The sequence below is a fragment of the Budorcas taxicolor genome, chromosome 24 (genome assembly GCF_023091745.1).
Source record: "Budorcas taxicolor isolate Tak-1 chromosome 24, Takin1.1, whole genome shotgun sequence".
In the NCBI taxonomy this organism is placed as follows: domain Eukaryota; kingdom Metazoa; phylum Chordata; class Mammalia; order Artiodactyla; family Bovidae; genus Budorcas; species Budorcas taxicolor.
The window spans coordinates 34,074,566-34,092,613 of NC_068933.1; the positions used below are offsets into that span (position 1 = coordinate 34,074,566).

The window sequence follows — 18,048 nt, forward strand, 5'->3', positions numbered from 1 at the left end:
AAGAATCCACTTGCAATGTGGGAGACCTATGTTCAATTCCTGGGTTGGAAAGATCCCCTGGAGGAGGTAATGGCTGCCCACTCCAGTATTCTGGCCTGGAGAACCCCCATGGACAGAGAAAAATGATAGGCTAGAGTCCATGGGGTTGTAGAGTTGGACATGACTGAGTGACATTCACTTTCACTTCACTGTGCTTAACTTATCTGATCAACCTATAATTGGCATTTAGTTTGTCTTATTTATTTGATCTATTATAACTCACATCATAATTGCTCTATATCAATGTCTATTTCATAATATTTGAAAATTAACCTTAATTACATCAGAAATAGATAAAAAGTGTGATGATAAATTTGACTCCTAAACATTTAAAAATCACTTTCCATAAAGTATCTGTTGATTTATATTTATTTTTAGGAAGGTTATAAGTTATGCTCTCACCATCAAATTTTCTTTTTACTTGAAGTATAGCTGGTTTACAATATTATATTAGTTTCGGATATACTACATATTGATTCAATATTTTTATATATTATACTCCATTTAAAATTAATATAAAATATTGGCTATATTCTCTGAGCTGTGTAATATATTCTTGTAGCTTATTTGGAAGACAACACAGACAGAAAGACACACCACATTCTTGAACAGGCAGAATCAGTACTGTCCAAAGGACTACATTGTCCAAGGAAATTTCCAGATTTAATGAAATTCATATCAAATTACCAATGGAAGTTTTCACAGAGCTAGAACAAAAATCATAAAATTTGTAAAGAGACCCAAAAGACCCTGAGTAACCAAAGGAATCTAAAGCAAAATGAAGCTGAAGAATCAGGCTCCCAGACTTAAGACTACACTACAAAGCTACAGTCATCAAAACAGGAAGGTACTGGCACAAAAACACATATAGATCAGTGGACTAGGACACAAAGATCATGATAAACCCATACACCTATGGTCACCTAATCTATGACAAAGCAGGCAAGACTATACAATGGAGGAAAGACAGCCTCTTCAATAAGCAGTGCTGGGAAACTGGACAGCTACATGTTAAAAAAAAAAAGAAAAGAAATTAGAAAACTCTAACACCATACACAAAAATAAGCTCAAAATGAATTAAAGACTTAAATGTAATACTGGAGGAAAAAAAGACCAAACATTCCCTAACATAAATTCCAGCAATATCTTTTTTGACCCATCTCCCAGAGTAATGGAAATAAAAACAAAAATAAATGGTACCTAATTAAATTCAAAAGCTGTTGCACAGCAAAGGGAATTATATACAAAAACAGAAAGACAATTCACAGGATGGGAGAAGATCTTTGCAAATGATGCAACTGACAAAGAATTAGCCTTAAAAATTTTCAAACATCTCATCCAGCTCAACATCATAAAAACACACAACCCAGTCAAAACATGGGCAAAAGACCTAAAGAGAGACAATGCTCTAGAGAAGACATACAGATGGGTAAGTGACCTATGAGAAGATGTTCAACATAGTTAATTATTGAAAATGAAAGTGTTAGGCAATTAGCTGTGTCTGACTCTTTGCAACCCCGTGGACAGTCAGAGAACTAAAATCATGGCATCCAATCTCATCACTTTATGGCAAATAGATGGGAAACAATGGAAACGGGACAGATTTTATCTTCTTGGGCTTCAAAATCACTGTGGAGACTGAGGCCATGAAATTAAAAGACACTTGCTTCTTGAAAGAAAGGCTATGAAAAACATGGACAGCGTATTAAGAAACAGAGACATCACTTTGCTGACAAAGGTCTGTATAGTCAAAGCTATGGTTTTTCCAGTAGTCATGTATGGATGGGAGTTGGACCATAAGGAAGACTGAGCACTGAAGAACTGATGCTTTCAAACCGTGGCTCTGGAGAAGACTCCTGAGAGTCCCTTGGACTGCAAGGAGATCAAACCAGTCAATCCTAAGTGAAATCAACCCTGAACATTCATTGGAAGGACTGATGCTAAAGCTGAATCTCTAATACTTTGGCCACCTGATGGAAAGAGTCAACTCACTGGAAAAGACCCAGATGGTGGGAAGGATTGAAGGCAGGAGGAGAAAGGGATAACAGGATGAGATGGTTGGATGGCATCACTGACTCAAAGGACATGAGTCTGAGCAGACTCCGGGAGATGGTGAAGGATAGGGAAGCCTGGCATGCTGTAGTCCATGGGGTCACAAAGAGTTGAACAGGACTTACTGACTGAACAACAACAAGGCTCCTCTGTCCATGGAATTTCTCCAGGCAAAGAATCCTAGAGTGGGCAGCCATTCCCTTCTTCAGGAGATCTTCCCAATCCAGAGATCAAACCCAGGTCTCCTGCATTGCCGGCAGATTTTTAACCATCTGAGACACCAGGGAAGCCCATCAAATTATCAGAGAAATGTGAACCAAAACTGCAATGTGGTATCATCTCATATGGTCAGGATGGCCATCATCAAAATATCTACAGACAGTAAATGCTAGAGAGGGTGTGCAGAGAAGAGAACTCTCCTATGAGGTTTGTGGGGATGTAAATTGGTGCAGCCACTACGGAGAACAATTCCTTAAAAATGGAAATACTGTATGATCTAGCAGTCCCACTCCTGGGTATATAACCAGAGAAAAATCTTGATTCAAAAGCATACATGCACCCCAATGTTCACTGCAGCACTATTCAAAATAGCGAAGACACAGAAGCAGATTAAATGTCCCTCAGCAGATGAAGGGATAAAGGATAAGTGGTACATATATACAATGGGATATTAGCCACTAAAAAGAATGAATTAATGTCATTTGTAGCAACATAAATGGACCTGGAGATTATCAAACTAAGTGAAGTAAGTCAGACAGAGAAAGATAAGTATCATAGGATATCACTTATAGGTGTATTCCTAAAGAAAAATGATTGAAATGAAGTTATTTATAAAATAGAAACTGACTCATAGACTTAGAAAATGAACTTATGGCTACTAAGGGTGAAGGGTTGAGGGGGAAGGATAGATTGGGTGTTTGGGATTGACATGCACACATTGTTATATTTAAAACAGATAACCAACAAGGACTAACTATATAGCACAGGGAAACTCTGTTCAATATCCTGTAATAACCTAAATGGGAAAAGAATCTGAAAAAAGTGGATATATAAAACTTAATCACTTTGCTGTACACCTGAAACTAATACAATATTGTTAATTAACTGTACTCCAATATAAATTAAAAATTAAAATAATAAAGTTAGCATAAAATATTGGCTATGTTCTCTGTGCTGTGCAATATATTCTTATAGCTTACTTATTATATATATATTAGTTTGTATCTCTTCAGAGAAGGCAATGGCACCCTATTCCAGTACTCTTGCCTGGAAAATCCCATGGACAGAGAAGCCTGGTGGGCTGCAGTCCATGGGGTTGCTAAGAGTCGGACACGACTGAGTGACTTCACTTTCACTCTTCACTTTCATGCACTGGAGAAGGAAATGGCAGTGTTCTTGCCTGGAGAATCCCAGGGACGTGGGACCCTGGTGGGCTGCTGTCTATGGGGCTGCACAGAGTCGGACATGACCTAAGTGACATAGCAGCAGCAGCAGCAGCAGTTTGTATCTCTTAAATTCTCCCTGCTAACCTCTTCCCACTGGTAATCACTAACTTGTTCTCTGTATCTATGAGCCTCTTTTAGTTATTGTATTCTTCACCTCTGACTAGTTATTTTTAATATTTCTAGTTTTTCACTAAAATTCTCACTGTGTTCATTTCTTCTTTTCCCAAGTTCAGATAACATTCTTATTGCTTATGCTTTAAACTTTTTATCTGGTAAATTATCTTTTTTTGTTTTTTCAGTTATTTTTTATTTCATTTGAAATAATTCTTTTCTCTTCTCATTTTGTTTGACTTCGTCTCTATGAAATTAAGTGAAAGAGTTAACTATCCTAGCCTTGAGGGAACGTCTTTGTGTCCCAGCATCCCTATACTGTCTGTGTGTACCCAGTGGTTTTTGTGGGAGAGCTAGATCTGACATGAGCATGGGTCGCATCCTGTCCCAGGGTGTGCTGCCTGCTGTCACTTTGGTGAGATGCAGGATTGATGACAAAGGGATAGAGCCAGTGCCAGGTGTGAGCTGAGACTTCTCCTATGATCCGTGGCTATCACCACCCTACTGGGGAGATGGCATCAGGTCCCAAGCTGCTGCTGGTGAATCGATAAGGACAACCTTATGGTATAAGCTTGGGTCCAAGTTGGTTCAGTTCATTTTAAGTATGCACCTTCCCCCTCCATCCTGGGAAGGGCACCTCTGCCCCAGAGGGTATGATCCCTGAAGCAAGAGGGTGCTGGAGTGGGTGCCTGATGTGGTTGGGGCATGTGCCCTGGTATGACTCTGGAATGTCAGCCAGAATTCTAGACACTTCCTGATCCACTCCCTCTATAAGCAGCAGAAATAGCTGCCCTCGCCCCATTCAGCTCCATCCTTCCCAAGTGCACACTCTCCTCAGCAATGACAGACTTTGCCCTACTGCAAAGCAGTGCTGCAGCTAGTGAGGCCAGGGCAGATATTCAACATGGCCTGGGGTGCACCTTGCATGGTTTCAGGAAAAGAGCCAGAGCTCTAGGCAGGTTCAGTCAGCTTCCTCTGCCTGTTCCCTGGAGTAAAGCCAGTTCTTTACAAGCAGAGTCTTTTTTTTTTTTTTTTCCACAGCCCTCCTGGTGATAGCTCAGTTGGTAAAGAATTCACGTGCAATGCAGGAGACTCTGGTTCAATTCCTGGGTTGGGAAGATCCTCTAGAGAAGGGATAGGCTACCCACTCCAGTATTCTTGGGGTTCCCTTGTGGCTCAGCTTGTGATAGCTCAGTTGGTAAAGAATCCGCCTGCAATGGGGGAGACCTGGGTTCGATCCCTGGGTGGGGAAGATCCCCTGGAGAAAGGAAAGGCTGCCCACTCCAGTATTCTGACCTGGACAATTCCATGGACTGTATAGTCCATGGGATCACAGAGTCAGACACGACTGAGCAACTTGCACTGACACTTGTAAGCCCCACTGATTTTCAAACTTGATAAGGGATCAAATCCCAGTGTCAGATCCCAGGCTTGGGGTATCCAGTAATCAGTTTAAACCACTCACTCCCCAGGGAGGATCTCTGAACCATACACACACACACACCCCTCACCCTTCCTCTATGCTCCCTCCTAGAGGCACAGGTGCTGTAGTGATTGTTTGTCTTCCCTGCGTACCTGAAAAGTATCCAGTTTGTTTTCAGGGAGAATTGCTTCACATGTAGTTGTATTTTTGATGTGTTCCTGGGGAGAGGTGAGTTTAACATCTTTCTATGATGACATCTTCATCTTTTCGCCATCAAATGTTATTTTTGATGTCAAAATGATAACAGAAAAAACAGCTGAATATTCACTTATTTTGAATTTATTTAATCACAGGTTAAGTTAGAACATTTTCATGTTTCTTTGTCATGTGTTCAATTTCATGATTTTTTTGTACAGATAAACACTAGAGTATGTGTGTGTGCACATATATACATGTATAGTGGGATATGTGTGTGTACACATGTATATATTCACTGGGATATGTGTGTGTGTGCACAGGTACATGTATACTGGGATATGTGTGTGTACACATGTATATATATACTGGGGTATCTGTATGTGCACAGGTACATATATACTGGGATATGTGTTTGTGTGCACACGTACATGCATATTGGGATATGTGTGTCTACACATGTATATGTATATTGAGGTACGTGTGTGTGCACATGTACATATATACTGGGGTACACATAGATGTGCATATATATATATACATATATATATATATATATATATATATATGCTGCTAAGTCGCTTCAGTCGTGTCCGACTCTGTGTGACCCCATAGATGGCAGCCTACTAGGCTCCTCCATCCCTGGGATTCTCCAGGCAAGAGTACTGGAGAGGCTGCCATTGCCTTCTCCGACATATATATATATATATGTATATATATATATATATATATATATATATATACACACACACATATATATGTGTATCTTTATATATATACACACATACATATACACACATACATATACACACATACATAGTGGGGGTATACCCACTATGATAAACTGATACCTATTACTCTGATACCAACTGAGTGTCCAAGAATTCAATTCAACTCATTCTGACACAATCTATCTGCAGTTAGAATCAAATTCCAAAAGTTAAAAGGCTCAGTCCCACAAGACTCTTCCCATTTCAGACACCAGATTCAAGTCTTTATCCTTCTGACCAACTGGCTACAAATTGGAGGTTCCCATGGCTCCCTCTCAGGTTTGATAATTTCCTAATTTGGTTCACAGAACTCAGGGAAAGATCTCACTTATGTTTACTAATTTATGGGAAAGAATATAACTCAGGAACAGCCAAATGGAAGAGATGCACAGGTCAAGTTATGTTGTCGGGCAAGAGGAAGTGACATTGTCTCCATGTCCTCTCCAGGCACATCCTCATTACAACACATTGTGTTCACCAACTTACAAACTATCTTGAGTCTAATCATTCAAAAATTTTTACAGAGTTCAGTCTCCAGCCATATCATTCCCTTTATTGATGCTGTGAGTGGAGCTTGGAGCTCCACTCCATTAATCAGTTGGTCTTTCTGGTGACCAGCATACTCTGAAGCATCAAGAGGCACCACCCTATTACCTCATTAGCATAAACCTAGGTTTCTCTGGATGAATCTCATTATGAATAACACCAAATATTCCTGTCAGGAAATTCTAAGGTTTAGGAGCACAGGGCCAGAAACCAAGAGATACTTCGAACAAAAATTCTTTATGTTTATCAAAGTATTTCTTGTGCATGTTAAACCACATTGTACTATTATACCATTATATTACTTTTTTCTAATTAATGAATAATTGAATTAGTTCATAATTTTACATATTTACTCCACCATATTTATGGTAAACATGATTGCATTTTGTTTTAAATGATGCTTAGAGGGATGACATATTACTTCATAATATAGTCAGCATCAGTATGTTCCTTTATGATTGAAAGTGAAAGTTGCTCAGTCTTGTCCAACTCTTTGCCAACTTCATGGACTGTAGCCTCCAGACTCCTCTGTCCACGGAATTCAGGCAAGAATACTGGAGTGGAGAGCTGTTCCCTTCTACAGGGGATCTTCCCAATCCAGAGGTCAACTGTAGCCTTCCAGATTCTTGGAATTCTTCAGGCAAGAATACTGGAATGGGTAGCCTATCCCTTTTCTAGGGTATCTTCCCAACCCAGGAATCGAACTGGGATCTCCTGCATTGTAGTCGGATTCTTTACAAGCTGAGCTACCAGGGAAGCCATTATATTTATGTGAGACTGTCTTTTGCCATTCTGAGTTAAGGTTGCTATCCACTTCCAATTCCTCTATTCTTCACTTTTTAAAAACACTGTATCTTAATGTAATTATTTTAATTAAAATGTGAAATAATTGTTTCCCTTTTTACTTTCATGTACTAGCTTTAATGGCACTGTCTTTAAAAATTCTTTATATTTATCAAAGTATTTAAGAAAAATATGTAAAATTTAAACTCTGTTTTATTATTGTATCTTGTAGAAGGGTCCAATTTTAAACAAGCATGTTATGTTTTTGAAGAAAGAACTAGGGGAGTAGGCTAATGAGAAAATGTTTTAGTTTCATTGCAATTTAATTCTAGTTAAATACTGCAATGCTAAATGTTGGCTTTTTTTTTTTTTTTTTGGTTTTCCTTGTTTTTCTCATTATTTAGTTTGTTCTGACCCATTTTTTTTCATGTATTATTTGATATTTTTTGTTCTTTGATTACACAAACTGTCGCAGACCAGATCCTTGCCTACTGGACAAGATTAGATTCTCAAATGTGACAAAACAAATTCAACTGACTATAGCAAAATTCACAGTAAAAAGATAGACAGTGAAGTAAAGGCTACTTTAGCCAATAGAAAGTGACCTTTTAATTTTATGATGATATAGTAACCAAAATTTGTACCATTAATTACAAATTTTAAAACCTTAAGCTCTCTCTCTCTCTCTCTCTCTCTCTCTCTCTCTCTCACACACACACACACACACACTGAGACATCCATACACCCCATACAGAGGCAAGTAAAATTTCATTTACCTTATTTTCATCACACATGGTTCCATCAGCCGTCACAGTAGGGTCCCCATATCTATCACGTCTTAAAGTTGCTGACATACATACATGGCCTCCAAGGTAGGTATATTGAACCTGAATGTCATTCTTTAATACTACAGCTGAATGTGTCCAGTGGCAAACTAACTTTCCACAAAGGAGTTGGCTATCAATATATAAAAAAAAATCTCTTAATGCCCAGAGGTCTCTTAGAGACACAAGAGATTAGATTAAAAAAACAGTACCAAATATGAGGATAATTCAAAATGTTACTGAGATCATAAAGCTATTCAGAATGTACACCAACTAATAAAGTGCAACATATAAATTCATCTATATAAACCAGGTCAATCTTTCATTTGCACTAAGTGACTCTTGACAGTATACAAACACACAGACACTCACACAGGCATTTGAAAAATGTAAAATTTCTAAATACATACCGAAAAGAACAACCTCTTCCTAGACAGTTTCCAAAAATATCAGATTGAAAATTCACTTCTTCTGTACACTGATAACTAGCTTCTTTAGCAACTAAAAACATAAACAAATTTCCAATTACTCATCTTTAAAAAATTAAAAACTAAAACTGTGGTAAATTAATATTGAAATGTCTAAACAACAATGCCTAGTCAATGTCATTTATTACAAATTTCAGTATTGTCTATTGGATACACAAGAAAAAGAAACACTGAAAACTACCCACTTAAGAACAGGAGAGCTGGCATGTCAGAGCAGAAATAATTGAGAAATTCTACAGTCTTCTGCACTCTCTCATCTTCAATCTAAAGTCTACTCATTTCCTCCCAACCACCTCAGATTTCACTAATACCCTATTCATTTTCTCCTGTTCTTATTGGGTCTGTTTTACCTCTTGACGTAGTTCAAAGTTACAATGATTTCAATTTTATGTTCAAATTTGGATTTAACAAACAGTCCTTTTTATTTTGGTGTTTTACTGACTTTAGAAAAAATATAGCTTAAAAATAAAGCTCAGAAGAAAAAATAAATCGTTACATTTTCCAAACAAACTGATGCACTGCTTTGTTCTATCTTGGCATATTCCTCTAAAGCAATAGGAAGATTTATTATTGCACGTTTGTAAGTCGGCAGCTCTCATATCAGGTGCACAAAATTCAGACACCCCATTGCAAAATTCTGGAAAATCACATGGATCAGTGCTTTTCCTACACTCTCTTCCTCTTTCAAGTATCTGTGAGAAAAGGAAAAACACATATTTTCTTTGAAGTAGTATAACAAATGTAAAAACATTAAATAACAGCATTGAATTTGTAGCTATCATTTTCATTACTGTGACATTTGTAAGTATTTAAACTATAAATTTGCTTAAAGTTCTGGTGAAAGAGTTTGGAAAGAACCCAAATGCCTACTAATGTGTAAACAAGCTGTGGTGTGGACAATGGAATGTGTCAGTCACATAAAGGAATGGAGTACTGATGTATGCTGCAAGGCGACTGAAACTCGGAAACACTGTATTTAGTGACAAAACCAGACACAAGGTTTCCCACTGTATGGTTCTAGTTCTATGGAATGTCCAGAGTAGGGAAATCCATAGAGGAGAGCAGGTGCATCATGGGTCGGGGTCTCCTGTTTGGCTGAGGAAGCGGCTGTGGAACCAGGTCAAGGCGGCGGCTGCACAGCACTGTGAATGCTCTGAATGCTGCTCGGCGCACTAAAGCCCTTGACAACGGCTAACTTCCACTGTGTGACTTGAACTTCAAGTTAAAAATGGCCCGTAGCGGATTCATGTTGATGTATGGCAAAACCAATACAATATTGTAATTAGCTTCCAATTAAAATAAATAAATTTGTAGTTACAATGCTTTGGTTATCCTGAATATTCACTTCAAGATAAACAGAAAATATCTGAGATGACACTATGCATATCTGTTTTTCAACTTTTGATTCTTGGGAACTAATCCATTGCACTCCTGAAATATTTTAACTAACTCAGATGCTGGTCTTTCCAGGTTTCTAAAATGTTTCTTAGTGGACACCCTTGTCCTTTTTGCCCTTCAAGTAATTTTCTTTTCAGGACGAACTCCGCTTCTACTATGAAACTGCTTCTGACCCAGGATGACAATCGGAACACTTCTCCCTAGACACAGCGGTGGGGAATTTAACTTAGAATGTATTGCTGGGTCAGGGCTTCTGCCACTACCAGGGGTGGACATAGGTGCCAGGAAAGAGGGGATCCCTCTGCTCTTCTGAAATACCATACAGTATAGACTAGAAAAGCCAGGATCTGCACTGAGCTATCAGTACTGCACACAGGAAAAGCTTGTCTGAGAACTGCCAAGGAAAAGCAAGGGTATCCAACTGATGTATAGCATAAGAAACTTGTTGCTCCAGTTTTAAACAAAGATTCACTTGAGCATGACGCTGAACTCATGTCATATGTAAGCTTCCTGAGTGCTTGTTTCTTATTCTTTGCTTGTGTGTTCATCATCAAGATACAACTGACCCATGATAATTGCTGGTGTGCAGTACCAGAGACAGCTCCTTAAAACTTCAGAGAGGAAAGTCTGGGTACTGGCTAAAACATGTTAGTCCCTGTTATGTGTCAGATAATAGCAGGTTAAAGTATTGGTCTTCCATATCTTTGTACTTGGACTTGTGTCCATCTAAACTGAAAATTTATAAGAAAAAACCGCTGGTTCAAAGCAGTACATTTCAGACCATGTCAGTGGAAAGTAGAATGGAAAGTAGACAGATAAAAAAATAAGAAGCCTTTTAAGCTTATGGTCAGTAATAAGAGAGGCACCTGTGACCCGTCAAAAGACAGCAAAAGCTAGATTTTATGCTATAATATGTAAGAAAGTTAATGGGAACTAACATAGGACATTGAAGCATGCTTCAACAGTGAGAAGGAGAGGTCCTGGGCAGATGGTGGCAGTGGGTATATTCCCAGAACTAGAATTGAGTCACAGGTGCCTTCAAGTGTGAAAAATGAAATGGCTGTCCAGGGCTACCTTATACAGACCAATCAATGCAGTCCTAGATGTTAAAAACAAAAGATGATAGCTGAAGTTACAGGTTTTAGTTGGAACTTCTTTACAGAATTCAATGCTCTTACCCTGAATCTCTCCCTAGAAACTTATACTATGAATTTTCACTGGACCAAATGCAGGAATTATCTCTGTTGCAAAGAATTATCCTTTGAGATGTAAGTAGAGGGCAATGGTGGGTGTGTACTAAGTCACTTCAGTCATCTCCAACCCTTTGTAACCCTGTGGATTGCAGGGGCCAGGCTCTTCTGTCCATGGGATTCTCCTGGCAGGCAGGCTCTTTAGCACCACCTGGGGAGTCCAGATGGAAATGGACTGTTTAGAAAATTCAACTGCTCTGTCTCACTGATTTGGAGACAAAGACAAAGATGGGAGTTCTGGGGAAGGAAAGAACAACACAGTTTATTGCTAAGAAGTGGAAACCCTAGCCTGGCCTCTACATTAATGTGCCTTGAAACAAATGAACATTGGTTTTAAGAACTAGCCCACTGAGTGAAAACGAGCATGCAGGGAACAGGGTGAAATGGTGTGGGGAGAGATTTTCATTGACAGTGGAAAAACAGACCTGATGACAAAACCTCTCGTCAATCAGCGTTCATGTGTGTCTTAGCCTCCTAAAAGTGACACACAAAAAGGTGAGTTGCTGAAATGAAGCCCTCCCTAGAACAGAGCTCTTACCCAGGGTCCTATCAGAGGTGGTTATGAAGGAAACTTGAGGGAAAACTTCCCAAGGGAAGTCAAGGATTCAGTGAGTGATTCACAAAGTTAATCTTCAGTATTAGATATGCTACATATTGCTGACTATTCCTTATGGATTCCTTTTTTCTGCTACTTCCAAAGCGAGGGGTTACTTATAACTGTATAATTGTATACAATTATAATTGTCTGTTTATTCAAATATTGTATCTCAAGTGTGTGTGGGGTGGCTTATTCATAATTTTGTCATAAGTAGATTGTGAGGAGCTACATTCAGTTATGACCAAGAGGAACTCACAACACCCAGATTACCTGAAGTTGTTATTAAATGGCATAATAGGATGAGTTCTGAGTAGGGATTGAAACAATAAGGTTAGAGGTAGGGCTAAAAAGTTGATTGGAAAAGATCTAAAGACTTCTCAATTCTGAACTCAACAGTGGATGAATCAGGAACATACGGTTATATATTTGAAAGATGAGTAAAAATTGTGTGAAAAAAAGCTAAAAAGCCCACAAAAGCAGGAATTTCACGGAAGAAAATAAGGTAATATTCAAAAACTTACCTTACAAGTGTTTTTTCCACAACATGGTCCAGAACCACAGATTGCTTTTCCTTTCAGTACACAGTTTAAAGGATCACAGCATTTAGTATGCTCACATGTCTGAAAGCAAAGGTAATCAAGTTAAGTAATTTTGAACTAAATCATTTTACTTATTGTTATAATATCTTAAGACATGTCTCAAATTACAATCACAGTATAATTTTTATGTCTATATATTTTTAACACCACTTCACCTAGACAATGTATTTTGATATATAAAAATGTGGTAATGAAATCATTCATGATTCTATGTTCAAGAATTTGACTGTTAAAAATGTAATGCAATTTACTTCAATCTTTTTGTGTTCATAAATATATGGACAATATATTTTGAGACTTTTTTTCATGTGTGTGTGTGTGTGTGTGTGTGTGCTCGCTAGCACGTTACTTGCTCAATCGTGTCCAACTCTTTGTGACCCCATGGGCTGTAGCCTTGCCAGGTTCCTCTGTTCATGGAATTCTCCAGGCCAGAATACTGGAGTGGGTAGCCATTCCCTTCTCCAAGGGATCTTCCTAATCCCTAACCCAGGTTCGAACCTGGGTCTCCCACATTGCAGGCAGATTCTTTACCGTCTGAGCCACTAGGAAATTACTTATCTGTCTTATCAATTCTCCTCAAGATATTCTGTGACTATTAAATGTTTTTGGATGTGACAAAATAGAGGTTTCCAAATAACAACAGCATATTGTGATTGTGTCTTTTCAAAGAAATTTTTTTTTCACTTTTTAGCCCTTGTATATTAAAGATTGATTCTAAAAGTTATTAGTTCAAAGAATTAAAAAATGTTAAGAATTCTTTCATAATACACATTTATTTCCTTCTCTTTAGAGAGTTGTCTCGTAGTGTAAGAGTGATATAAGACTGAGAAGTAATATATTTAAAAATTTTATTTTATTTTATTTTTAAAAATAAATTTATTTATTTTAATTGGACGTTAAACCAATAAAATATTGATAAGTAATATTTTAAAATGAATAAAGTGAATAGGCACAAATAACTACATGTTTATATCTGTTTCAATTTCATATATCTTCACAATTTAGTTTATATGTTTATGCATACTTTTTGTTGAGATATTCTATTTATTTTTTTATTGCTAAGCACTTTTGTATTAATAATATTAGCCCCTAGCCACTAATATATTTTATATTGTTTTGCAGTTTGTCATGACAACTTATTTCTATTTTGGCAGGTTTTAAAAAATATTTTTATTACTGTGATATTCTGAAATCCGAAAATTGCCATTTGTTCCAAGAGCTTCTGTATAATATTTTCTTCCACATTAATCCCAGTAAATATGTGAAGGGCTAAAATGTTTCTGTTATATATATAAATATATATCTACATATATGTATTTTTATTTTACATTAAGTATTTTGAGCAGTATGTTGTAAATGTAACTATAAGGGGAATATATCTCTTCTGCCAAAATTAATTAAGTTATTATTTTCTTATTTTCTTATAGAATAGTAATTTATTACTGATATTTTATTATACCTGGATACTTGTATAATGTCATTTTTAAAATGAAACATAATGCAGTTACACTAATGGCAGTTACACTAATGGCATATTACTAAAGTATATGCCAAATTCTATTCTTATTTAACACTTGTAATATCTATAAGAAGCAGATAATAATCATTTTTTCTTTTTCATGTTTCATCAAGAAGAATGTGTTATGTTTCACATATAAACATATTAATGAAAAACAGCAAGTGAATTTACTGAAGATGGAATATTAAACCCTCACTAAATATTAATATTGGGGAAAAGAAAACAAAATCAGTGATGTGATAGCCTAATATCGAAAATCTGGAATCAAGGAGAGAGCCTGCAGTAGGCAGTATATTTTGACAGCACTCAATGTATAATGGAAATCTAGACTAAAGACCTAGATTTGCCATCTTGCCAAAAAGCAAGAACTCCAGAAAAACATCTACTTCTGCTTCATTTACTATGCTAAAGCCTTTGACTGTGTGGATCACAACAAACTGTGGAAAATTCTGAAAGAGATGGGAATACTGGACTACCTGTCCTGCCTCCTGAGAAATCTGTATGCAGGTCAAGAGGCAACACTTAGAACCAACCACGGAACAACAGACTGGTTCAAAATTGGGAAAGGAGTACGTTAAGGCTTTATACTGTCACCCTGCTTATTGAACTTCTATGCAGAGTACATCATGAGAAATGCTGGGCTAGATGGAGCACAAGCTGGAATCAAGATTGCCGGGAGAAATATCAATAACCTCAGATATGCAGACGACACCACCCTTATGGCAGAAAGAGAAGAAGAACTAAAGAGCCTCTTGATGAAAGTGAAAGAGGAGAGTGAAAAAGTAGGCTTAAAACTCAACATTCAGAAAACTAAGATCATGGCATCTTGTCCCATCACTTCATGACAAATAGATGGGGAAACAATGGAAACAATGAAAGACTTTACAGTTTTGGGCTCCAAAATCATTGCAGATGGTGACTGTAGCCATGAAATTAAAGGACTCTTGCTCCTTGGAAAAAACGCTATGATCAACCTGGACAGCATATTAAAAAGCAGAGATATTACTTTGCTGATAAAGGCCTGTCTAGTCAACTCTAAGGTTTATCCAGTAGTCATGTATGGATGTGAGAGTTGGACTATAGAGAAAGCTGAGCACGTGTATACACAGGTATACACGTGTTCCCCATCCTGAACCCCCCTCCCTCCTTCCTCCCCGTAGCATCCCTCTGGGTCATCCCAGTGCACCAGCCCTAAGCATCCAGTATCATGCATCAAACCAGGACTGGCGATTCGTTTCATATATGATATTATACATATTTCAATGCCATTCTCCCAAATCATCCCACCCTCTCCCTCTCCCACAGAGTCCAAAAGAAACCAATACAATATTGTAAAGTAATTAACCTCCAATTAAAATAAATAAATTTATATTAAAAAAAAAGAAAGCTGAGCACCGAAGATTTGATGCTTTTGAACTGTGTGTGATGTTGGAGAAGACTCTTGAGGGTTCCTTGGACTGCAAGGAGATCCAACCAGTCCATCCTAAAGGAGATCAGTCTTGAATACTCATTGGAAGGACTGATGCTGAAGCTGAAACCCCAATACTTTGGCCACCTGATGCAAAGAAATGAGTCATTGGAAAAGTCCCTGATGCTGGGAAGATTGAAGGCTGGAGGAGAAGGGGACAACAGAGCATGAGATGGTTGGATGGCATCATGACTCGATAGACATGAGTCTCAGCAAGCTCCTGCAGTTGATGATGGACAGGGAAGCCTGGTGTGCAGCAGTCTATGGGGTCTCAAAGAGTCGGACACAACTGAGTGACTGAACTGACTGAGGTGGTTAATATGCTCAAGAATGTTCATAAAAAGTGACTCCAAATGAGAGATGAGAGTTGACCAAAAATAACACAACACTGGAATGTAACAGATGTGGTGGTGCCTTTATTATAATCCATTAACCTATCAGTTCAGTTCAGTTGCTCAGTCTTGTCCGACTCTTTGCAGCCCCATGGACTGCAGCATGCCAGGCTTCCCTGTCCTTCACCATCTCCCAGAGCTTGCTCAAACTCCTATCCAGTGAGTTGGTGATGCCATCCAACCATCTCATCCTCTGTTGTCCCCCTCTCCTCCTGCCTTCAATCTTTCCCAGCATCAGGGTATTTGTCAGCGAGTTGGTTTTTTTGCATCAGGTGGCCAAAGTATTGGAACTTCAGCTTTAGCGTCAGTCTTTCCAATGACTATTCAGAGTTGATTTTCTTTCGAATTGACTGGTTTGATCTCCTTGCAGTTCAAAGGACTCTCAAGAGTCTTCTCCAACTTTATAATTTGAGAGTATAAATTCTTTGGTATTCAGTCTTCTTTATGGTCCAGCTCTCACATCCATACATGACTACTGGGAAATCCAAGGCTTTGACTATATGGTTCTTTGTGGGCAGAGTGATGTCTCTGTTCCTTAATTCAATTTGAAACCAGGCTAAAATAAATGAAGTTCCCCCGATGCAAGGACTGGAATTAGAAGATGAAGATGTGAACAACAGCATACATTTAATAACTCAGTGATTTAAATCAGTCACTTTAAAGGAATTCATGGATAATTTAGGTGATAATTATACTCCTGTTGGAACCGATGTTTATGATACAGAAAGATAGGTAATATTTGTGCAGTAAGGAAAATCTTCATTCAACCCATGCTGCATTTACCCTATTCTTAAATTATTCAACTTCAAATTTTGGATGAGTCAGTTATCACATGCCCCACAGCTTCCCATCTTAGATGTCTGACTATATGGAACAATTTAAAAAAATTATGTCACATCTACATTTGTAAGATTATGTGACAAACACAAAAACAAATATCAGTCTTTTTCACTAACCTGCCTGGAACCACAGTCACATTCTTCAGGTGGTTCCAAAACTCCATTGCCGCAAATTGTTTGTCTTCCTTGTGGAAACACTTTTGGAACTGTTTGATTCTGAAGACATTCCAATTTAAGCTGTGAAGTTGTATGTTTAAATTCATCTATGCTGCAACTGCTAAAAAACTTTATGCCATGGGAACGTCTGAAATTAAATTGTATTTCTTAGTTAAAAGGAATAAAATCAGTATCAAAGTAACACTCTTCGATAACATGCTGTGAATTATTTACTTCTTCACTTACAGAATAGCCAAGAAGAGTGCTTGGCTATTGCCAAGTGGCTATAAAGTGGAGAGTGCTCTATTTTAAATTCAATTAGTAATAAAAAAAATAAGCCCATTTCTATCCAAATTCAGCATGCTGCTGCTAATTCGTTTCAGTCGTGTCCAACTCTGTGCGACCCCAGAGATGGCAGCCCACTGGACTCCCCCATCCCTGGGATTCTCCAGGCAAGAATACTGGAGTGGGTTGCCATTTTCTTCTCCAATGCATGAAAATGAAAAGTGAAAGTGAAGTCGCTCAGTCGTGTCCGACTCTTAGCGACCCCATGGACTTCAGGCCACCAGGCTCCTCTGTCCATTGGATTTTCCAGGCAAGAGTACTAGAGTGGGGTGCCATTGCCTTCTCCACAAATTCAGTATAACAGACATCTAATAAGTAGAGGATGTTAAGGAGGTTGCATGATTGAGAATATAATAAACAAAACAGTGCTTGTTGACAAAAAGGCTCTATTTAAGTACAACTTACTCTTTATTACTATCCTTATTATTTACAACACTGTCAAGATTATAATCATTATAGTAAGAAGAACTAATTATTATTAAGAAAATGATACATACTAGGGATAATATAGAAAACTGAAAGAATAAACACAAAGGTTGATTGAGTTAATTAAAAGTCAGAATTGTTTTTACTTTGGTAACAAATTTAAAACAGCTCAACATGAAGCATATAGAATACATAAACTCTAGATTCTCTCTAGGTTGATATTTCCATATTTCTAGTACACTGTCTAATGGGCTTTTGTTTAAATTAGTAACAAACTCATACTTAGAGAAATGACATGAGAAACAAATTTTGTTTCCTAAACCAGTTGAATAATAATAATTACAATGTATAACTCTTACAGAAAACTGAATTCTCTTACAAC

At 37.7% G+C, this 18,048-nt stretch overlaps 1 protein-coding gene across 1 annotated transcript in view; it reads right to left on the reverse strand.

The window, feature by feature from the left end:
* The window catches only part of LOC128068391 (A disintegrin and metallopeptidase domain 3-like), a 117,188-nt gene that overhangs the window by 18,966 nt on the left and 80,174 nt on the right, over positions 1 to 18,048 (reverse strand). The window contains exons 12-16 of the mRNA XM_052661540.1: positions 16,857 to 17,043; positions 12,444 to 12,542; positions 9,173 to 9,368; positions 8,599 to 8,689; positions 8,141 to 8,321 (exon numbers count right to left, since the gene is read on the reverse strand). Of these exons, the coding sequence (XP_052517500.1) occupies positions 8,141 to 8,321; positions 8,599 to 8,689; positions 9,173 to 9,368; positions 12,444 to 12,542; positions 16,857 to 17,043 (754 nt within the window). The remainder of the gene's footprint in view (positions 1 to 8,140; positions 8,322 to 8,598; positions 8,690 to 9,172; positions 9,369 to 12,443; positions 12,543 to 16,856; positions 17,044 to 18,048) is intronic.